Below are 24,615 nucleotides of genomic sequence, written 5' to 3'. Positions count from 1 at the left end.
CATTGGAGACAGAGGGCTGGATTTTGCCAGTCCTGGGGAGGCGGGTTTGGAGGCGGGACTGCCGGGAAAATGGCAGAATTTTGGGGCGGGTGCCCAACCTACCTCCATGCCATCTTGCCAGGAGGCGGGTAGCCAACCCGCGCCGGGTCCTGCCTCCTCGAGGCGGGAAGGGGATTAATGCCAATTAACTGCCTGTTAACAGGTAATTAACAGGCAGTTTTTTTGGCTAATCCCTATTTTGAGCCCTGAAATGTGGGCTTCCTGACGGCTCTGAACCTCACCAGGGTCAGCGAGGTAGGCCTTTGGTCTGCGGGGGTTGGAGGGGCCGAGATGTTCAGTGTGCAGGTGAGTAATGGGTGCATGTGTGCAAAGGTAAGTGTGTGAGGAGTGTGTAAAGTGTTTTAATAAGTTTTACTTACCTTTACTTCTTCCTGCAGGCTTCCTCCCTTCAGGTCTCGGGAGTCCCTCAGCTCACCGGCACAGAAAGCAGAATGGCCGCTGAACTGTCAAAAGCTGCAGCCCCTGCTTTCTGGTCAGGAAGGCTTTCTAATTGAGTCTTGAGTAAAGGCACAACTTAGAAGACAGATTGTCAGTGTTTACAGAGCTGTCAAACGATGACATTTCATCTGTCAAAAGCTCTTGACAGATGAAACGGCACTCGCTGACGTCACCTGTAACTGGCTTTCCCTTAATTGGCCTGCTGAGCCCGCTGGGCAGGCTTAACAAGGTCAATCAAGGGAAAATAGCGTGGGTTGGCCACAAGTCGATGGAGGCAGGACTAAAACCCAACAAGTGGGAGTCCTGCCTCCAAAAGCTCCCCATTGACAAAATCCAGCCCAGAGTTTTAAAAGGAGTCCTCAACAGGTGACATGAATCTTGTCATTCATGTGGAAATGACTTATGAAATGCTACTGGGCGGCCTGCTGATGGCGCTGTCCGGGAAGAGTATAAATACTCGGGCATGGGCCCAGCTTGCTCAGGACATTCTTTAACAGGAACTAGTGAAGGACACAACTAGATCTCCATGATGAAAAACAGTTGATTAAAGCCTTGTTTAATACTCAGACCAAGTGCCTAGTAGTTTTCTTACGTCAACAGGTGTTAGGCCTCTTACTTACATATTTAAGTGGCCTAACGTCCACCCAGGGCACCTAAAAAAATGGCCCCACAGCAGTGGAACTAATATTTGTGCAGAATGGATGCAGGCATTCCCACTGCTTTGTGCCCATTTTATGCCTGCAAAACAGGTGTAGTGCATATCAATTTCTACCCCTATGACTTCTTTATCCAGCCCCTAAAAATAAATAATGGTATCATACACTCGAGTTTTTGAGGAGAAAATTTTATTAGACATTGGATTCCAACACTGAAGAATCAGTTGAGATTTGCAATGTAAATCAGATAAGTATTATGATGTTGTTGAACGTATAGGTGCAAATTTCTGTTTTGGCTGAATATCAGCAGGATGCTATTTCTAACAGGTTTCAGGTGGGGTTCTTGCCTACATGAGGAGCCAACCTCCAGGAAGAGGAAAAAGGCTATTGCAGGTCTCAGGCCCCTCCAACACTAGAGCAGAAATGGCTGGCTATCCAGAAGGTGGTCAATTGGCCACTCATTTTAAACAAAAGTATTGAAAAGCCTGCAAGTGTGAGCTCCACTATGACCTATTTTGGTGTCTCTTCATCTTCTGTTACCCAAGTATGCTCCCCCTCTCATAAAGTAAGAACTTGCAGTGTCAAAGAACATGTACCTCTGTCTTTCAACCACTGAGCAACTTCCACTACAGCACAATTCAACTACACCATCTAACATACAAGACATTTACATAGAAACATAGAAGATAGGAGCAGGAGTAGGCCATTCGGCCCCTCGAGCCTGCTCCGCCATTCAATGAGATCATGGCTGATCATCCAAATTCAGTACCCTGTCCCTGCCTTCTCCCCATATCCCTTGCTCCCTTTAGCCTCAAGAAATATATCCAACTCTTTCTTGAATATATTTAATGAACTGGCCTCCACCGCCCTCTGTGGCAGAGAATTCCACAGGTTCACCACTCTCTGGGTGAAGAAATTCCTCCTCATTTCAGTCCTAAATGGCTTACCCCTTATCCTTAGACTATGACCCCTGGTTCTGGACTCCCCGGCCATCCGAAACATCCTTCCTGCATCTAGTCTGTCCAGACCTGACAGAATTTTATAGGTTTCGATGAGATCCCCTCTCAATCTTCTAAACCCCAGTGAGTATAAGCCCAATCGACACAATCTCTCCTCATACGTCATTCCTGCCATCCCAGGTATCAGCCTGGTGAATCTTCGCTGCACTCCCTCCATGGCAAGAACGTCCTTCCTCAGGTAAGGTGACCAAAACTGCACACAATACTCAAGGTGCGGTCTCACCAAGGCCCTGTACAACTGTAGCAAAACATCCTTGTTCCTGTACTCGAACCCTCTTGCTACGAAGGCCAACATACCATTTGCCTTCTTAACCGCCTGCTGCACCTGCATGCTTACCTTCAGCGACTGGTGCACAATAACACCCAGGTCTCTTTGCACTTCCCCTTCTCCCAATCTATTGCCAAGGGATCTGGTTGCAACAATCTCAAAAAGAACCTTGATTGACAACAAGGACTATTGCCATCAGACCTTAAATCTTTGAGGCAGACCTTTACAATGATTCTGTGGCTCAACTTGAAGTGTGCCAGGTCTGTTTTGGATATCTGGAAATGTTCCTCTCTTAGTAATTCTAGACCTGAAACAGCCTGACCCTGGCGCCTACAAACATGATACCCTGGGACAGTTCCAATTGGGACTTCTCCAGGTTCAGAAAAGGTCCACTTTGCTGAATGCTGGAATGATTTGTTGGATAACTTAATTACTGGCTCTTTACCGAGGCTGTGCCCTTAGTAACTAATCGTCAAAATAACAGCAGCCGTGTAGTTCTTTGAAGCACAGGTGTACAGCTATTACTCAGGTATTTTGCAAATATTCTGGGAACGATGGATAGACTAAAGAGCAGTACCTTTTACTAAAGCAGATGTGCAACACCTGAAATTTTAGAAATTAATTTGGTTCATTTCATTATCTAGCAATAAGCATTTTTTTATGTTTCCAATTGCTAGCAGGGTCTTCTAGGCAAATTATGCAGATGACAACAGGCAATTAGACTATTTTAAAATTTAGCTTTTTTTAAGAAGGTTGTTTCACATTTCTGAAATGGAGATGAGTCAGAAACACCCCTGTAGTCTTCGAGAACTACAATTAATTATACACAGCTTAAAGGGTGAGCCCCACAAGACTAAAGATGGCCCATCACTGGACTTTCAGATGTGCACATTTAATAACTAAGCACTTAATTGCTCATCAACCAATGTCCACAGACTTTTAATCATATCTTCCATACTGGATCTCCTTCCTTTGGCCACATGGTTCAGCTCTAAGATCACTGGGAGTTTGAGCCTGAAGAGAGAAGGTGGTAAGACCAGAGGGTCTGAATCTTGCTAAGGAGGCTCTTCTACGACAAATGATCTCTGTTTAATTGATGACTTATATACCTCAGCCTTTCTGTGATGATCTGTTTTCAGGTTTATGTCTTCATCGCTTACTAGGTTTCTTTTACATTTTGTAGTGGTTTCCTCTGGATCCTAGCTATCGGAGGCAGAGCTTTCAGCTGCCGTCGCCTTACTCCCTGGAATTTACTTCCTGAATCCGCCACCTTCCCAACTTCTCAAACCTACTTGAACCTTTTTGACCATGCCTATTCACCCTTCCTAATCCACCACTTCTATTTGGCATATGTTTTTATTCCTTTCTAAAGCTATTTGGAACATTTTTGTTCATTGAAGAAATTATATAAATGCAATTGTGCTGCTCTTGTTTAAAACAAAAAGAATGGAAAAATAACTGGTGTATTCTTCTAAAATAGGTGCTTACGGTTCCTTGTAACTGCAATTAAATTCTTAATGAGAGACAAACCTGAGACAGGTGCTCGGGCCCGTCCCACATTTCTTAGTCAGCCTACATGATTGCAAAGTGTGTCAAGTACACCTGTTAACTGTTAATATGAAATAAAAAGATGCTCTCAGGATGAACACAATAAAATATATGCATGGATTCTATTTTGAGGTTCTACTTTGGAGAGATTTAGCAATCCAAGTTAGGACTGGGTATGAGATTATAGATCACCTACTAAGGGGTCAGTAACCAGAAACTCAAACTGACCCTGAATAAACTCATTGCTTTCAATGACATTGTCCTGGATTTTGTGTTGAGATAACAGTGAGACTTTCAGCACTCACCGTTTTCATGGAGTAAATTGGACAGCAACTTCCAGAGTCCACACATGCGCAGTTAAATGCCGAAATCAGGAAGTTGCTGTCCGAGTTACCCTGCTCCTCCACAAGCTTTGCTACACCGATACCTCACCGATAGACTCAGCATTGAAATCCATGTAAGGGCGAGAAGTTGCTGTACTTAGCCACTAGTTATCCAGAAAAAAACGCAGAAAAAGTTAGGGCTGGTTCATTCAAGTGTAAGTGAATTTCTAATGACATGATATGACTTATTGACTGCCAAACGACCTCTCTGGCAATGAAAATTTAATCTTACAAGTGTGGAGTATCATTCCTTCAGATTTAATTATTGTTAAGATAGTTTTTTAAATTACATTTTTTTTACTTTCTCTTTCTGTCTCTTATCTTTCTCTCTTAATCCCATCTTTCTTACCCTCTCTTTATTTTGCTTTCTGTGCATGATTTTACATTGATTAAAATATTTTAATTTACACTTCCTGGTTTAGACTCTGCGTGCCTCAGTGAGGATTCTTCAATCTGATTGTTTGAAGAGACACGTTGTTGCTTGTCCTACCCATACGTGCCACAGATCCCCTGTAGAGGGCGCCGTGCTGGATCAGACACCCGATGACAGCAAGTTGTCACTCAAATGCCCACGAAAAGTCTGTGGACAGCTGTAAGCGTAATGAACGGCGAGCACCATTCCTTCGCTGCTGGCCGCAAATTCCGGGCCGTTGATTGCAAGGAAGCTACTCTTCGACATTAGTTTTATCCAAATAGGACAGTGTTTGCCCTCTGTATTTTAATAGGATGCTAGCCATGCCATGTGACCAATGCCATACTTGTCCTTCACTGCCCAATCAACCCCTTCCCACTCCAGCAAAATTCAAGAAGTCTCCCTTTTTAAACAATGCCTAACTTTGTATTAAATTCACTGCAGATTTTTCCAAGACAAGGTTTATCTGATACTGTTCCTAGATTTGATATGATGCTTCACTTTTTCTTCCACTTTTCATTCCTCACCTGCTTTGCAGAAACTAATATGTATCCTTCACAGTATGATCATCAGAGTACTGACTGGGAGTCAATACTCTTGTACACCACAGATATTATTGCCAACCCGTCTGATCTGCTCCCATTCCTGACAATGATCAACTTAATCAAGTAGGGGAGTTTAAACTGGATGAAGGATGAGTTGCTCTTTATTGTGCTTGGATTTGTACATTTATTTAACCCAGTGTTGATCTTCATCTTCAGAAAATTTGGATTTGCTGTGATTGATGGAAATGGACTAGTCACTGGGCCATAATCTGCTGTCAACATAACGGTGAGACTAACGGCGTTCGCCGTTATTTATGCGCAAATGGTACAGCAACTTCAACTTAAACAAAAATGGCATCTTGCTGTCTGCCTCACCATTGAAATGCACTGAACAGCGTAAAGTTGCTGTATTTGCCTGGTAGATGCGAACTAAACTCACCACAGAAATGTTAAGGCAAGGGAATACACAATGAATGGTTGGACCCTAGGAAGGACAGAGGGACCTTGGTGTGCATGTACATAGATCCCTGAAGGCAGCAGGACAGATGGATAAGGTGGTTAAAAAGGCGTATGGGATACTTGCCTTCATTAGCCGAGACATAGAATATAAGAGCAGGGAGGTTATGATGGAGCTGTACAAAACGCTAGTTAGGCCACAGCTGGAATACTGTGTGCAGTTCTGGTCGCCACACTATAGGAAGGATGTGATTGCATTGGCGAGGGTGCAAAGGAGATTCATCAGGATGTTACCTGGGCTGGAGCGCTTCAGCTATGAAGAGAGACTGGACAGGCTGGGGTTGTTTTCCTTAGAGCAGAGAAGGCTGAGGGAGGACCTGATTGAGGTGTACAAAATTATGAGGGGCATAGATAGGGTAGATAGAAAGGAACTTTTCCCCTTAGTAGAGGGGTCAATAACCAGGGGGCATAGTTTCAAGGTTAGGCGCAGGAGGTTTAGAGGGGATTTGAAGGAAAAAAATTTCACCCAGAGGGTGGTTGGAATTTGGAACTCACTGCCTGAAAGGGTGGTAGAGGCAGGAACCCTCACAACATTCAAGAAGCATTTAGATGAGTACTTGAAACGCCATAGCATACAAGGCTATGGACCAAGTGCTGGAAAATGGGATTAGAATAGACAGGGCTTGATGGTCGGCGCGGACACAATGGGCCGAAGGGCCTCTTTCTGTGCTGTATAACTCTAATACTCTATGGCCTAGAAATTCAGTGGGCTGCGCCACCCGTTAGCGCCCTAAGAGGGCACTTAGTGGGTTGTACGCCACTGGCCACGCCTCCCGCTAAATTTAGCGGGACGCTAATGGCGGCGCTAGCCGTTAGCACTGCGCCGCTACCGAGGACGTCATCGGTGTGCGCAGCGCCCCACTACCGCCCCGATCGCGAAATTTAGTAGCGCCCCCTGCTTTAATACCGGTCGCAATTTGCGACCGGTTCAGGGGGGCCTACCTGCAGTGGTAGAGGCGCTGAGGTGCGGGGTGGCCATTTTTTTTGCTGGCCATCTGCCAGCACCTCTCCGCACCGCCGTCCCCAGCCTCCTGATCCCCCCCCGCGGAGTGCCGGCTGTTTCCCAAGAGCTCGGCACTTCTCCTCAGTGCCAGGCTCTTTTGCCAGCACTCGCGATTGCCGATCGCGCTGCAGCAGGCCCCTCCCCTTTAAGAAGGGGAGGAAGGCCTGCAGTACCGCAGCGCGCCGTGCCGCAGCGTGTGGCGCTGCGGCATGTTGCACTGCAATCTTCAGTTGCAGTGCCCCAAGAGGGATGCGGGGCACCTCGCGCGCTACTTCCGGCGCCCTGGCGAGGCTGGTGCCCCGTATTTCTAGGCCTATGACTCTTGTCCATTTCTGTTTGAATACCCTTTTAACAATGTGATAAGTGTGAATTACTGCCAATTTGCCTCTCTGGCACTGACAATTAACTGTTACAAGTATGGAGTCTTATTCCTTCAAGGTTTTAATTATCATTTTTTTTTACTTTTCCTTTCTGCCTCTTTTTGCTCTCCCTCTTAATTCAGTCTTTATTTCTCTCCCTTTATTTCTCTTACTGCACCTGATTTGACATTGCATTCACCCACTCCTATTTGCACTTCATTCTCAGTCCTTGCGCTGTTAATTTCACAATCCTTCAATCTGATTGGTTAAGGAGATAGCCAGTTGCTTGCCCTGTTCACTCAGGTCCCAGATGCCCGGTTTCCCTCGCTGCAACATTAACAGCTCGCACTTTCAGCAACTTGCCGTGCAAAAAGTGTAAAGACCTCAACATGCAAGGGCCAGTCTAACTAATGGCAGATGCCATTAGATGGCCTGCCATAGCAAATTATGGCCCAATAACATCACTTACAGCACATGTTCAACTCAGATCTTGGCACAGATCAATATCTTTCAATATACTGAGTTAGAACTCAAAACTTGCACAGCTAGAAAAACTCTCAAGATCAGAGGCTGAAAACAGATGCGGAACTAAAAGATACAATTCCTCTCTTCTGAATGCAATCAGTGCCAAAGATTTACCGTATGGAGGTGTGTTACTACAGGCCACAAGGGTAGGCACAAGCAGGAAAAAAATCTACTAAAGGCTTCCTTGCAACTTCCCCCAGTCAGATCGCCTGACTTATTCATGGAGTGTGGAGAAAAATCCCGAAAAAAAGTGATTTCATGGCCACTGAAGCTTTTAGGTGGGCCACAATAGTAAATGAGGATCAAACTACAATTTGACAAACAGCAAAAAGTCACGTACTGTCCAAATTAATGCTTCATGCGTCTGTAAAGATAGCGGGGTGCAAATCTGTTCGGAACAGCTGTAATTCATTTTCTGAACTCTTTTTTATGGTAACAGAAGAGTTGTTCTTAAAACACTACAAAACACACATTTGTGTATAATCCGAGCATTTGTACCAAGGTCAACCCTAGTTTACTACTTTGCTTTTAAATCACTGCAGACCCATGACTTGTTCTTTACAAAATTTATGGTATTTTACAAGTTGTATAAACATTTACTTTTTGAAAAAACTCTACTCCACTTCAGTATCTTTATAGATTTAATAAATGCCATATGAGCATTTCCCACTGAGCACAATGCCAAAGTGGAGTTGTCCACATTATTAACAGAGCGTTAAATGTTTAAAAATAATGCAATATTTTTTATGTAACCATCATTCATAAAAATACTGGGATAGATAGGATTCTTGTTACTTCAATCTTAAATCTGCCCAGGATACAAGTGAACTATAAATGTTGGCTTAACACAAAAAGAAAGTATTTGCCAAACACAACGTGATGTAAATCCTTTCACTGTGACGAAAAGAAATCACCATATTGTTCCATGTGGGGATATTAGAACAAAAATAAGTGGCTCTTCTTCCCTAGTGATGAAGACAATGTTCTTTAATGAGCTAAACAATCTTCTGAAGGCTCAGTTGGTAAAGGCAACAATGTAAATGAGCCATACAAACCAGAATTTCTAATGTTCAATCTTGATCTATGCTAAGTTAGCTGATCTCAACCGGGATGCCAGTAGATTTGCTATAGTTGGGCCTCTACTACCATTGGCTTCAGCTAGGGAGGGAAAAATCTGCCAGGCTTCTTTCTTCTGATATTCATGCAGTGATACCTGCTGGAAAATGTATGTTTACAGAGGTCAAGATAAGGAATCAGCCTTGGCTGTGATATCCAACACCAAGGCTCACACATGAATGGCCATTTAGGTGATGTACTGGAGGACGCCTGCTAGTGTTAGAAATGTATTCAAGCAAAAGATCTTATCTGCCTATTCATAGTTAATGGGTGGAAAACACAGCCTAATGCCTTAAGGAGAGGAAGGTAGAAAAGGGGGAAAAAAACTGCAAAAAAAAACTACTTATGATCAAATAATTTGATTTAATAGTAAACAAAGTAAAATCATGGGCTCATGCTTACTATTAATATATATTATCTTCTCTCCAATTTATACATTAATAGCTTTTTCCCAGCCAAGGAGTAAATGAATCTAGTTATACTTTGAAGACAGAAGAAATTAAGTTAAGTTACAACAATGGTAATGTAAATCCCAGTGCCGGTGCGGCCTTCGGTCGCCTGAGGAAGAGAGTGTTTGAAGACCAGGACCTCAGGCCCGGCACTAAGCTCATGGTCTGCAGGGCAGCAGTGATACCTGCCCTGCTGTATGCCTCAGAGACATGGACCATGTGCAGCGGGCACCTCAAAGCACTGGAGAGGTACCACCAACGCTGCCTCCGCAAGATCCTGCAAATCCATTGGCGGGATAGGCGCACCAACGTCAGTGTTCTTGCTCAGGCCAACATCCCCAGCATCGAAGCTCTGACCACGCTCAATCAGCTCCGATGGACGGGTCACATTATCCGCATGCCTGATACGAGACTCCCAAAACAAGCGCTCTACTCGGAGCTCCGGCACGGCAAGAGAGCCCCAGGTGGGCAGGAGAAACACTTCAAGGACACCCTCAAAGCCTCCTTGAAAAAGTGTAACATCCCCACCGACACCTGGGAATCCCTGGCCCAAGACCGCACAAAGTGTAGGAGAAGCATCCGGGAAGGCGCCGAACACCTCGAGTCTCTTCGCCGGGAGCAAATGGAAGCCAAGCGCAGGCAGCGCAAGGAGCGCACGTCAACCCAAGCACCCCACCCACCCGCCCCTTCAACCACCGTCTGCCCCACCTGTGACAGAGACTGTAGGTCCTGCTTTGGACTCATCAGTCACCTGCGAGCTCATTTTTAATGTGGAAGCAAGTCATCCTCGGTTCCGAGGGACTGCCTAAGAAGAAGAAGAAGAAATCCCAGACTGAGTTGTTCCCTCTATTTTCATGGCTAATATTTTGGTTTAAAAGAGTAAATAAAAATATTTATCTCATTCTCCAATATACAGGTCACATAGACATGAAAGCATGACTTATAAATGGATCTTACAAAATAAGATTTCCAGAAACAGAGTGAAATGTATGTTTACTGCAACAGCAACAAGGATTTATGTTGCACAAAGGCTTCCTTTCTGATTGTTCATAAAGAGCATTAAACTTTAAAATGTTCTCATCAATACTTTGACGCATAGCAACATAATAATTGAACAATGAAACTTACTGAAGATGGTAAGCCTGGAGGAACCTTCCTAACTTTTTTCGGTGGCATCTCTGTAAATCAGTAAGTTCACATGTTAGTACAAATCTCTTTTAACCAGAACTAGTTGTCAATTCAACTGCACTTGTGTGTTTTCTTTCCTACTACATCAATGGAATGGCAATCTTTACACAGAAAAGGGCAGAGGATTGGAATGTACAGATGGGTCGACCTCAAACAAAATCAGAAACACTAAATTTACCCAAATAAATGTCACCCTCTTTCCTGAAGGCAGTGACTCCTGCGGGGGTGAAGTTCCACAGCTACTGGCCAGCCTTTAATACCTCACCCAAGTGGAATTTTTTCATGAATGAATGTAGCTGGTGAATGTCGCCAAGCTGTCGTACCATGGGGTTATCATAGTTGAGTCTAACCACCTTCTCATTGGATATTTGCACAATTCCTAGAAAAGTTCACTGGACAACTGTCGGAAACGCGAATTCTGGTCGATTTTTCTCCTTTCCAGCCGAGGGACGTGAAGTCAACTGTAAAGCCCCAACTTCTGCTCTACTGAGATCAGCTAATAGCCCAGATTGTGGAACGAACCCTTTCGGTTCTGTATAGCTCAGTATCATGCCAGGCAGTGCTTTTACCAACTGGGCCACCAAAGGAGCAATCAAACGGAGTTTTTACCCATTAGCTTCCTTTCCAACACATGTCTTTTTCAGAGAGGCGTCCAGGACATGGCAGCCTGTAAGTAATATGGAAGCTCTACTTGCAAATAAGCACAATGATAATGCAACTTTCCCAGTGTAATATTTGTCTTGCCACCCTTACCTTTGCACAGCAAGGAAGATATAAGAATAATAGAGTTGAGAAGTAAATGATGTGCCTCAGTAAAGTAATCCAAAAATGATGGACATGTTAGATCTAATCAGAATTCAGAAGAAGGGGAAGCTTAAAACTCAAGACAAATTTCACTAATAAGAAAATGGCTGTCGTGTTAGATAGTGCTATCTAGCTAAGTAGCATATATTCACCGTCACGTGCATTACAATCAGCAGCTACTCCATAGGAGCACCTGATAATTTTTGACAACTTGCATCTGAATTTTACCAATGAATAATGGGACATGCAGCTAAACCTGTCAAAAGCGACCACCCGTGGTTCCCACAAAAAGTGGTCTTTATTCACAGGTGGTCTCCTCCACATGGCTGTCAATTAAAATCACATCTGAAAACACTCAACCCCTATATCATCACTTTTTATGTTGCCGTTATAATGTGAAACGATCTCGGAGGGCAGGTTCATTAAAACAGTAAATCACAGATGGAACTGCGAACACGTGGCTACACTTCACAGGTGGCCACTCCTCACAGGCACTGCTGCAACGCATGTCAAAATGTTGATTTTGCTGGTCATTATCATCTGATGATCCTTTTCATAAGTCATTGCCGATGGGGGTTTACTGCATTACACTCTGGTCCAACTTCAATCAAAGTCTTTTCTAGTTGTAGGACCACCATTTTCTTTCTTAACTTTTGCCATTGAGATGTATGAAGATAGGGATGGGCTTGTTGGTTTAATGGCCATTCCTTATTCTTACTCAAAGTAACAAATTTGAGTTTGGCCACAGTAAATGATCATTTTTATATGCTTAGGCAGTCCCTCGGAACCGAGGATGACTTGCTTCCACATTAAAAATGAGTTCGTAGGTGACTGATTAGTCCAATGTGGGACCTACAGTCTCTGTCACAGGTGGAGCAGACGGTGGTTGAAGGGGCGGGTGGGTGGTGTGCTTGGGTTGACGTGCGCTCCTTGCGCTGCCTGTATTTATATATACAGTCAAATTGAAATAGGCATAATTGCATGTTACTTTCCTCCAATGGGCTACTGATAAACATTCAATAAATTTGCAATGATTGCCACAGTTAGTAATTTTTCGGTCAGGATGATATCATGATTTTACAATATGGATCATTCTGAGCAATTCCAAGTATATACTTACAGTGAATAAAGATAATGTGACTGCTGAGCAGTAAAGTCATCTCAGGGTTTGGATTCCAGTATTAAACTGCTTAGCCTTTGCTCTTATGGCCTGTGACATCATTTTAAGGCATTAAGAACATAAGGAAACATGGAATGAGATCATGCAGCAAGCTAGCCTGCTTCTTCCACATGCCTTGTACATTCTGCCCTATTGTGGACTATACCCCTCCCATTTCATTTCTGCAGGGAAAATTAAAAATACTCCATTATTCCCAAAGGTAATCTGCCCTGGAACATACTGCAGACTCAGGATGGTGCTATTTGTAACACACTCCCAGCTCCCAGTTTTATACAATGCATAGCTTAATTCCCTGAAATTGGCTGTTTCACAGAGGGAGGAACTTATGATACTATAGTAACAATCAAGTGAGCCAGGTGGCTTTAACTCTTCTGTCACTATCATTAGTATCTTTTCACCTAAATCACATCACCTTCAGCAAGGCTACGCCATAAGAAGAAATGATTTTAAAGCAATTATTCACTATCTATTTTACAAAGAAAAAATTAATTACTACTTTAAATTCAGCTGTTTATTTTTTCTTTGTAAAATAGAAAGTGAATAATTTTTTGAAACCCATTGGCGGTTCAGGGTGATGTCATGAAAGGCGAGAATGAATCTCAAGCTATTACGGACAATATTTGAACTCTAATTACTGCGTTAAATTCAGCTGTTAGAGTTCTAATGCTGTCTGTAATAGCTTGAGATTCCCTCTCGCCTTTCATGACATCTCCCTGAATCACCACGTGTCTTGCTGCCAGCTATCTATTAACCTATTATTAATTTCACTGCAGTCACCTTTGGAGCCAAATATATTGGCAGAACAAAGCAACTTAACAATAAGTGGATATTCCCTAACTTCTTTATAAAGGATACGTCAGGGGCTAAACAGCTCTTGAAGCCTCAAGGCTCTTAGTGATGAAGTAAATAAAGGGAAAAGTTGGGCAGAAAGGCTGATGAAACTACAACAAAACACATTTTTGTGAAGTCTCCAAAATGACCTAACTTGTTCCTCACAAAATCGGTTTTAAAATATTTTCAGTCAGCCTCTGCAAGATTCCTGACAACTTCATGACAAAGTGTGTGAATAGGTTTTCCCTTGAATAGGTTTTCCCTTATTAAAAGAACAAATGCTATCTTTTATGTTCTGATATTAGGATGCTGATTTAACCATTTGGATATTAAAAGAAAAATATGAAGTATTGGGGAAATGCTTTCAGTGCAATGTATTCACTCCCTATAGGGTTTTTAAGATAATAAACCTCATACTAACTATAAATCTTTTCTGGAGGCCTACTTCAATGAGCAAGCTCTAGGAAACGGACATTTCATTGAAGACACTATGCTATATCAGCTAGGGAAAGACTCAAGTGAAGTCATCTCCACTCCCCAAGACACAAAGCAGCCTCAAGGAATCTTTTTTTCCGTACCCCCAGAATAAGATCTGCGCCCAACACCTACTGGTGCAGAAATCTCTCTCCTTCCCCCTGAGGTAGGAATGGGGAATGAACCAGAGCATATAAAAGTAAAACTAGGGAACATCTAGGCAATAATGGCCATAATATAATAGGCTTTAAGATAATAATTGAGAAGGACATAAGTATGATGAAGACCAGAGTAACAGAGTGGAGAAAAGTTGATTTTGAGGGGCTGAGAATAGAACTTGGGAAAATAAAATGGACAACAATATTGGCAAACAATGATGCAGAACAGCAGTGGTAAATATTTAAAATGGTGTTCAACAGAGTCCAGGAAAAATATATTCCACTAAAAAATAAGAACAAGCTAAACACTGATGAGGCACAATGGATGAATAAAGACATAAGGGAAAATTTAGGGTAAGGAAAGAGGCATAAACTAAGTACATGGACAGCAGAGGATAGCATGACAAGAGGGAATATGAAGAGATTAGGAGAGAAGTCCCAAAAAAATTAGAAAGGCAAAAACTATGAAATTAAATTATCAAGGAACATAAAATGAAATAGTAAAATATTTACAGGCACATAAAAGAAAAAAGGAAAGTTGGGATGGGAATAGGGCCACTAAGGGATGGGCAGGATAATATCACAGGTAGCAATAGAGAGATGGCATAAATATTAAATAATTACTCTGCTTCAGTATCTACCAGGGAGACAGAACAGGTGGACATGGCATCGGATGATGAGATTAAAAATGAGATAACTGCATTTAAAATAGAAAGAGGAGAAATATTAAATAAACTAATCAAATTCAAAGAGGATAAAACCCCTGGTCCAGATGGATTACATCAACGCATTTTAAAAGAATCTAGGGAAAAGATAGCAGAGGCATTACTACACATATTTAATCATTCGTTAGAACAACGTGTAGTGCCAGAGGACTGGTGGATAGCTAATGTAATACCTATATTTGAGAAGGGAGGTAGAACATGTCCAGGTAACTATAGATCTAACTGTAGCTTAACATCAGAGGTAGGAAAAATAATGGAATCCCTTCTAAAGGAGAAAATAGAAGAACATCTAGAAATCAAAAATATAATAATGAATAGTCAGCACGGATTTCAAAAGATAAATTCTTGAAGAGGTAACAGAGAGAGTAGACATGGGTAATGCAGTAAGATGGCCCAGAAAATCGAGTCTCCACGGGTGTGTACGCACGGGGTACTCACCTGTAAGCCCAATGGAAGTGCCAGTTTCCTGCATGCACTGCGCATGCGTGGGAAACCGGCACTTCCGTTCCCCTGAAAGAAGGGGTTCAGAGTTCGAACGCATGCACGGGAGAGGCTGCGCATGCGCATTGAACTTCGTTTTTTTTTTTTTTTACAGGTTTTCCCGGGAGGGTAAGTCTGCAGAATTTGCACATTTAAAAAGCAGGCGTAAGGCCTGCTTTTTACAAGGTAAGTGGTGAATTAATTAAAATTAAAACATTTTTTCCACAGGTTTATTATTTTTAAATACTTTAAAGCAAGTTAAGTTTATTTTTAGCCCCATTAGAAAATAAAATTATTTTTTTCAAAAATTTAAATTATTGTTTAAAATAGTTATTTCATGTAATTTATAGTTTATTTTAAAAATGTGATGTTCTTTTTAAGTTTATTTGAAGATTTAATGCTGTTTTGGGGCCATAGTATTTATAAGTTTTGACAACTCTTCTTGTCAAACTTATGAATGGAGCATTCCCTGCTCCGATTGGCTCCCCATGGCCCACGTGATCCCAGGGGACGCATCGAACTAACTGCGCCCCTGGGATACGCAAGCACTGTGCGCTGGCAGCTGGACCAGGCCCCGGATCGGAATTCCACGGAGCCCACAGCACAATGGCCGGTGCGCAAGGTAAGTGTAGGTCGGGGGCTTACACCTGCGGGAAGCCCCCGACCCGAATTTCTGGGCCATAATTTATCTAGATTTTCAAAAGGCCTTTGATAAAGGTACCAGATAATGGACTAATGAATAAGGTCAGAGAATGCGGAGTTGAGGACAAGTAGCAGAATGGATAACTAGCTGGCTTCAAGACAGAAAAAAGAGAGTAGGGGTAAAGGGTACTTGAGAAAAGAGCAGAACTTGGTCATGAATGGTTTTTGTTATAGAAATATTTCCCCAAACGGTGTGTACACTGACGGACTATGAAATACTCAATGTGAGAAAGCACAATGTTGCCATCATTATCAATATGCTATGGGGGGTGTGGGAAATCATACTTAAGCAAAAATACTTCAATTTTGTGTGATGCACTTCATGTGATATTCTCTTCTTAATAACCAAGTATATCACCCAAATTTTACACAGCTTAAAATGCTCTCTCCAGTTACAACCCATGTTTAGAAAAACAAATTTGGGTGTTTTCTACAGTTCAAAGGACATTGCACAAAAGTTCATATACAGGAAACTTTGTGCTATCCGGAGGTGAGCTATCCGGCAATCTGGAGCCACCGGCAAAAATCAGCAGCCGTTTTTTATTCTTTTTGTTTGTTTTTTTTGCTTTGTTTGAACAGTCAAGCTGTGCAAGGTCTGTAGCTATAGCAACAGCTTCAGCTACAGAACTTTAGGGCCACACCCGAATGTTTAGAAGCTGTTGCTAAGCAACAGTGTTTGTTGTCAAATACGGAGATAAGAATCTCCGTATCTCTCAACATTAACTCTGGAGAGTACGGCACTTTTTAGGCAACGGCAGCAGCTCGGTCCCGTGGGTGCCGGATAGCACAAAGTTTCCTGTACCTTCTATTATGTGTTGCTGATATCTTGCCTACAATACTGAATGGCTACATATCAGTAAGGATCTGGGCATCAGCAGAACTCACCCATTTCTTACATTCTTCAATGAAACATTAGGTATGTTGGAAATCCGGGCTTTCTGCTCAGATCCGGGGCAGAAAATCAGTCATTCTGCTGGTTCCTGGCCAATCACCATCACTTCTGATATTTTCCAACAGAAGTGACAATGACCTGCTGAATACTTCCACCTAAATATGGGTGGACAAATTCAAATTGCGTGGTAATGACAGAGTGACATCACATGGTGCATTTCCATCATTACTGTTATGGCAATGCTGGATATAAGGAATGCCAGCATAACCTGGTATTCAGTGTTGTTACGGTAGATGGGGAGAGGGGATTTAAATTTCAAAGGGCCCCATTAAGGGGTTCACTCGGAAACCCTTGATTTTTAAAACATTTTGAAACAATTTGGCCTTCCTCTTTAGCTGCCCTGGAAGCAGCAAGCCCTCAATCCAAGGCTTGCAGAAACCCACTGGATGAACTGTAGCAGCCATTGGAAGAACACTGAGTGCTCTTTTACACTCTAACAGCAAACTTTATTTTCCACTCCCAAAATAATGCATTTGTTTCTCAGACTTAATTAAGAAACCTCTGTCCATTTCTCAAGTGGCAATTCATAACATTTAGCATTGTAAATGTTGCTAAAAGTAAAATCAAAATAGTTTTTGAAGGTATGACAGAACGTGGGTGTGCTTTAAGAGTTGCAAAAGGCCATTTAAAACTCAAAAGGATTAAAGTGGTGAGGTCAATAATAGAAGTTAAAGGTGGAACAGCACTCACCCATTGAGGAGTCATGCATTGGTCGCCGGCGGGGATTATTGCTGGAATATGGATAATACTGTGACCCAGGCTTGGTGCCTGTAGGTGATAAGGCTCCTGGACTGCCCATACCTATGTCAGGCCCAAGGAGACTTGACTGTAACATACAAAAAAAAGAAAAAAAATGTTAGGATAGCCTGTTTGTTCTTACTGTGTGATAGTAGCCAGGATAGATCTATTTCACATCTTTACTGCCTCATTTGACTGCACTATTCATTCTTCATACTCTACTGAATGCAGTTGCCAATTTTTAAAAAATGTAAACATTGTGACTACAATCCTATGGTATGAACTTGTGATGATTTAAGGAAAGATGAAGTTTATGGCAACACCAAGATGTGGGACTCTTCTCCCCAATAACCAAATGTTATTGTTTTCAGGATTATGTGTCGCTTTTTCTTTCAGTGCTGTAGTCCACACTCTTATAGCTACCTAGTCTACTGAAGATTCACAACTTCTTCCAGATAAACACTGGGAAGGCCGAAGCCATCACCTTCGGCCGCCAACCACAAACGTCAAACCCATCAACTCCACCTCCCTTCCCTGCCACTGTCTCAGGCTGAACCAGATTGTTCATAACTTCAGCATCCAATTCAACCTCCACAAACTAAGCTTCTGACACCACTTCCTCTCCATCACAAAGACTGTTTATTTCCACCTCTATAACATCATCCACCTCCGTCCCTACCTCAGGCCATCTGCTGACGAAAGCCTCACTTCCAGACTTCACTATTCAAATGCTCTCATGGTTTCATCCTATCCTCCAACTTCCAAAATCTTCAGCTCATTCAAAACTCAGCTGCCGGTATCCTATCCATAACAAGTCAACAACAACAACTTGCATTTATATAGCACCTTTAATGCAGTAAAACGTTCCAAGGCGCTTCACAGGAGCGTAATCAGACAAAAATTGACACCAAGCTTAAGAATTAGGACAGGTGAGCAAAATCTTGGTCAAAGAGGTAGGTTTGAAGTAGCATCTTAAAGGAGGAGAGGGAGGTGGAGAGGCGGAGAGGTTTAGGAAGGTAATTCCAGAGCTTGGGGCCTAGACGGCAGAAGGCACGGCCACCAATGGTGGGGCGAAGGAAGTGGGAGATGCACAAGAGCCCAGAGTTGAAGGAAAGCAGAGTTCTCAGAGCATTGTAGGCTGGAGCAGGCTACATAGATAGGGAGAAGTGAGGTCATTGAGGATTGTGAACTTGATGATGAGAATTTTAAAATCAAAGCGGTGCTGGGCTGGGTACCAAAGTAGCTCAGCGAGCACATGGGTCAATGGGACTTGGGTGCGAGTTAAGATACAGGCAGCCGAGATTTGAATGAGCTTCAGTTTATGGAGGATGGGAGGCCGACCATGAGATGATTGGAATAGTCGAGTCTGGAAGTACCAAAAGCATGGATGTTGGTTTCATCAGCAGATAGGCTGAGGCAGGGGTGGAGATGGGTGATGTTATGGAGGTGGAAGTAGGCGGTCTTTTTCATGGAGAGGATATGGGTTCGGAAGCTCAACTCAGCATCATATAAAACGCAGAGGTTGTGAACAATGTGGTTCATTGTAAGACAGTGGCCGGGGAAGGGAATGGAATCGGTGGCTAGGGAACAGAGTTTGTGCCGCGGTCCGAAGACATGGCTTCACTCTTCCCAATGTTTAATTGGAGGAAATTTCGGTTCATCCAGGACTGGATGTCAGACAAGCAGTTTGATAACACAGAGGCAGTGGAGGAGTGGTGCCGAGGTAGAGCTGGGTGTCGTCAGCCTGCATGTAGAGCCTGACATTGTATTTTCGGATGATGTCGCCGAGGAGCAGCATGTAGATGAGAAATTGTCATTGTGAAACAGATCTTCACTGGATCAGATTGCATGATCTTAAATCCTAGGGTTCAAATGAGCCCCACTGACCAGGACCCACCCAGCTTCAATCACTGTCCAAGTTGAATTTGCTCTCAGCTGATGTAGCTTTGGCACACTACATTGCACAAGCTCATGAGATAAATGCAGGCAAGGAAGACCATTTGGCTGCACCTAGCTCAACAAGCCAAAAAGAAAAACCTACAATCTCCCAATCACAGCTTCCAATTGACTCTCAAATGACTCTTTGTCGTTTGAGTTTCTGCGGCCATGGTTTGACCTGGAAACCTATGCCAAGTGTTGAATACTCTTTTTGTAAAGAAATTCGTTTCGACATTAGCCCAAAATTCATCTTTCATCAATTTGAAACTATGCTCCACTCTCCTGCTGTCTTGACTTACTTTGTAGTGCTCCCGATTTACATTCTCTATACCATTTAATATCTTACTATCCTTACGATAGCAAAATACTGCAGATGTTGGAAATCCGAAATAACAACAGAAAATGCTGGAAAAACTCAGCAGGTCAGGCAACATCCGTGGAGAGAAATTTGAGTTGACGTTTCGGGTTGGACCCTTCTTCAAACTATCCTTAGCCAGCTTCCTTCAAAGCTAGAGTCATGGTTTTTCTAGTCTTCCCTCATGTCAGCCATGGCTCTGTTGGTAGCACCCTCACCTCTGAGTCAGAAGGCTGTGGGTTCGAGTGCTACTCCAGAGACTTGAGCACAAAAATCTAGGCTGACACTCCAGTCAGGGAGTGCCGCACTGTCGGAGGTGTCGTCTTTCAGATGAGATGTTAAACCGAGGCCCTGTCTGCTCTCTCAGGTGGGCGTAAAAGATCCCATGGCACTATTTCGAAGAAGGGCAGGGGAGTTATCCCCGGTGTCCTGGCCAATATTTATCCCTCAATCAACATCATTAAAAAAACAGATTATTTGGTCATTATCACATTGCTGTATGTGGGATCTAGCTGTGCGCAAATTGGCTGCCGCGTTTCCTACATTACAGCAGTGACTACACTTCAAAAAGTACTTGATTGGCTGTAAAGCACATTGGGACGCCCAGTGGTCATGAAAGGCGCTATATAAATGCAAGTCTTTCTTTTTTCATAGCTGTCACCTAATGCTAGGGAACACTCCTGCCTCCAGAGCTTAAATATTGTTCTTGTATCTTGGTGACCAAATTGACACGGTACTCAAAAATACTGGTTGACCAGACTATTATATAGTTTCATTCAGTATAACCGCCTATAACTAATACTCTACTCATTTGGCAATATAGTTCAGCATTCAGTTGATTTTGCTGATTCTTCCTTTATAGTGATGACACATTCATTGGCAAGTTTATGAACAACCCCCGAATCACTTTCAACTTCTACAATACACCATTAATAACTCACCAGTATACATCTGGCCATATTTTCCTTTAATGTGCAGTACCTTACACTAGTCAGAGTAGAAATATAAGGATACTTCAGATGAATACGTGGCGAGAGGAATGGTGCCAGGGGTAGGGATTCAAGTTCCTGGGACATTGGAACCGGTTCTGGGGGAGGTGGGACCAGTTCAAACCGGACGGTCTGCACCTGGGCAGGGCCGGAACCGATGTCCTAGGGGGAGTGTTTGCTAGTGCTGTGGGGGAGGGTTTAAACTAAAATGGCAGGGGGTTGGGAACCTGAGCATGGAGACAGAGGAAAGGGAAACAAGGATAAAAGCAAAAGATAGGAAGGAGAAAAACAAAAGTGGCAGTCAGAGAAATCAACGGTTTAAATCAAACATGGCCACAGTAAATAATAATTCTAATAGGTCTAAGAGCGTTAAAAAAACAAGCCTGAAGGCTTTGTGTCTTAATGCGAGGAGCATTTGTAATAAGGTGGATGAATTGGCTGCGCAAATAGAGGTAAACGAATACGATTTGGTTGGGATTACGGAAACGTGGCTCAAGGATGGCCAAGACTGGGAACTCAACATCCAGGGGTATTCGATATTCAGGAAAGATAGGCAAAAAGGAAAGGGAGGTGGGGTAGCATTACTGGTTAAAGAAGGGATTAACACAATTGTAATGAAGGATATTAGCTCTGATGATGTGGAATCTGTATGGGTAGAATTGAGAAATACTAAGGGGAAAAAAACGTTAGTGGGAGTGGTATATAGACCTCCAAACAGTAAGGTGGAGGTTGGGGATGGCATTAAAAGGGAAATTAAAGAAGCGTGCAATAAGGGCACAGCAGTCATCATGGGTGACTTTAATCTACATATAGATTGGGCCAACCAAATTAGTAACAATACTGTGGAGGAGGAATTCCTGGAGTGTTTATGGGATGGTTTCCTGGACCAATATGTTGAGGAACCAACCAGAGCTCAGGCCATCTTAGACTGGGTATTATGTAACGAGAAAGGATTAATTAGCAATCTTGTTGTACGAGGCCCCTTGGGTCGGAGCGATCATAATATGATCGAATTCTTCATTAAGATGGAGAATGAAGTAGTTGACTCAGAAACTAGGGTCCTCAATTTAAATAAAGGAAACTACGATGGTCTGAGGAGCGAGTTGGGTAGGATTGATTGGGGAATGGCACTCAAAGGGTTGACGGTGGATAGGCAATGGCAAACATTCAAAGACCGAATGGATGAACTACAGAATTTGTTCATCCCAGTTTGGCATAAAAGTAAAACAAAAAAGTGACTCAACCGTGGCTAACAAGGGAAATTAGGGATAGCATAAGATCCAAGGAGAGGACATATAAATTGGCCAGAATAAGCAATAATCCTGAGGATTGGGAACAGTTTAGGATTCAACAAAGGAGGACAAAGGGATTAATTAAGAAAGGGAAAATAGAATATGGGAGTAAGCTTGCAGGGAACATAAAAACTGACTGTAAAAGCTTTTATAGATATGTGAAGAGAAAAAGATTGGTGAAGTCAAGCGTAGGTCCCTTGCAGTCAGAATCAGGGGAATTTATAATGGGGAACAAAGAAATGGCAGACCAACTAAATACATATTTTGGTTCCGTCTTCACAAAGGAGGACACAAATAACCTCCCAGAGATGCCGGGGAACATAGGGTCTGATGAAAGGGTGGAACTGAAAGAAATCAGTATTTGTAGGGAAATGGTGTTAGGAAAATTGATGGGACTGAAGGCCGATAAATCCCCAGGGCCTGATAATCTACATCCCAGGGTACTTAAGGAAGTGGCCCTAGAAATAGTAGATGCATTGCTGGTCATCTTTCAGAACTCGATAGACTCTGGAACAGTACCCATGGATTGGAGGGTAGCTAATGTTACCCCACTGTTCAAAAAAGGTGGTAGAGAAAAAGCGGGGAATTATTGACTGGTAAGCCTGACATCAGTAGTGGGGAAAATGCTAGAGTCCATTATAAAAGATGCAATAGCAGAGCACTTGGAAAGCAGTGACAGGATCGGACAAAGTCAACATGGATTTACAAAAGGTAAATCATGCTTGACCAATGTACTGGAATTTTTTGGGGATGTAACTGGTAAAATAGATAAGGGAGAACCAGTGGATGTGGTGTATTTGGACTTTCAGAAGGCTTTCGATAAGGTCCCACATAAGAGATTAGCATGCAAAATTAAGGCACATGGGATTGGGGGCAAGGTATTGACTTGGATAGAGAACTGGTTGGCGGACAGAAAGCAAAGAGTTGGAATTATCGGGTTGTTTTCCGAGTGGCAGGCAGTGACTAGTGGGGTACCGCAAGGATCGGTCCTGGGACCCAGCTGTTCACAATATATATTAATGATCTGGATGAGGGAATTGGATGTAATATCACAGAATCACAGATCACAGAAACCCCCACAGTGCAGAGAGAGGCCATTTTGGCCCATCGAGCCTGCACCGACACATATCCCACCCGATCCCCGTAACCCCTACACCAACACATATCCCACCCTATCCCCGTAACGCCACATATTTTAATCCCCCTAACACTAATGGTCAATTGATCATGGCCAATCAACCTAACCCGCACATCTTTGGACTGTGGGAGGAAACCGGAGCACCCGGAGGAAACCCACGCAAACATGGGGAGATTGTGCAAACTCCACACAGACAGTCACCCGAGGCCGGATTCGAACACGGGTTCCTGGCGCTGTGAGGCAACAGTGCTATCCACTATGCCACCGTGCTGCTCCAAATTTGCAGACGACACAAAGCTGGGTGGGAGGGTATGCTGTGAGAAGGATGTCGTGAAACTCCAGTACGATTTGGACAGGTTGGGTGATTGGGCAGAAACATGGCAAATGCACTATAATGTGGATAAATGTGAGGTTATCCACTTTGGTGGCAAAAACAGGAAGGCAGATTATTATTTGAATGGCAATAGATTGGGAGAAGGGGAAGTGCAAAGAGACCTGGGTGTTCTTGTGCACCAGTCGCTGAAGGTAAGCATGCAGGTGCAGCAGGCGGTTAAGAAGGCAAATGGTATGTTGGCCTTCGTAGCAAGAGGGTTCGAGTACAGGAACAAGGATGTCTTGCTACAGTTGTACAGGGCCTTGGTGAGACCGCACCTTGAGTATTGTGTGCAGTTTTGGTCGCCTTACCTGAGGAAGGACGTTCTTGCCATGGAAGGAGTGCAGCGAAGATTCACCAGGCTGATACCTGGGATGGCAGGAATGACGTATGAGGAGAGATTGTGTCGATTGGGCTTATACTCACTGGAGTTTAGAAGATTGAGAGGGGATCTCATCGAAACTTATAAAATTCTATCAGGCCTGGACAGACTAGATGCAGGAAGGAGGTTTATGATGGCCGGGGAGTCCAGAACCAGGGGGTCATAGTCTAAGGATAAGGGGTAAGCCATTTAGGACTGAAATGAGGAGGAATTTCTTCACCCAGAGAGTGGTGAACCTGTGGAATTCTCTGCCACAGAGGGCGGTGGAGGCCAGTTCATTAAATATATTCAAAAAAGAGTTGGATATATTTCTTAAGGCTAAAGGGATCAAGGGATATGGGGAGAAGGCAGGGACAGGGTACTGAATTTGGATGATCAGCCATGATCTCATTGAATGGCGGAGCAGGCTCGAAGAGCCGAATGGCCTACTCCTGCTCCTATCTTCTATGTTTCTATGTTTATCTGTTTTACCCATTTACAGATTTTAATCTTTCTGTGGGTCCCAGCTACTTTTCTGACTCAACTTCTCTCTCCTAGTTTGGTATCATCTGCAAACTTGACATTAAGTTCAGGATTAGAGGGGTGTTGAGGAGAACGTTTTTCACCCAGAGGGTGGTGG

The 24,615-nt window shown here is 43.2% G+C and overlaps 1 protein-coding gene across 12 annotated transcripts in view; it reads right to left on the bottom strand.

Moving 5' to 3' along the window:
• tcf4 (transcription factor 4) overlaps positions 1-24,615 on the bottom strand; it is a 679,628-nt gene that overhangs the window by 221,710 nt on the left and 433,303 nt on the right. For 10 of the 12 annotated variants that reach the window (XM_085974559.1, XM_085974581.1, XM_085974567.1 and 7 more), the window contains 2 exons: positions 17,482-17,617; positions 10,426-10,475 (listed from right to left, as the gene is read on the bottom strand). The exons of 1 other annotated variant lie outside the window; for it this stretch is intronic. In XM_085974559.1, the coding sequence (XP_085830685.1) occupies positions 10,426-10,475; positions 17,482-17,617 (186 nt within the window). Of the gene's footprint in view, positions 1-10,425; positions 10,476-12,409; positions 12,500-17,481; positions 17,618-24,615 lie in introns of those variants that run through there. One more of the 12 variants, XM_085974631.1, reaches the window with a different exon arrangement.

Source organism: Somniosus microcephalus, chromosome 2 (assembly GCF_052327205.1).
Source record: "Somniosus microcephalus isolate GS21.2 chromosome 2, FLI_Smic_1.0, whole genome shotgun sequence".
Classification (NCBI taxonomy): Eukaryota; Metazoa; Chordata; class Chondrichthyes; order Squaliformes; family Somniosidae; genus Somniosus; species Somniosus microcephalus.
This window is presented reverse-complemented; position numbering and strand designations above follow the sequence as displayed.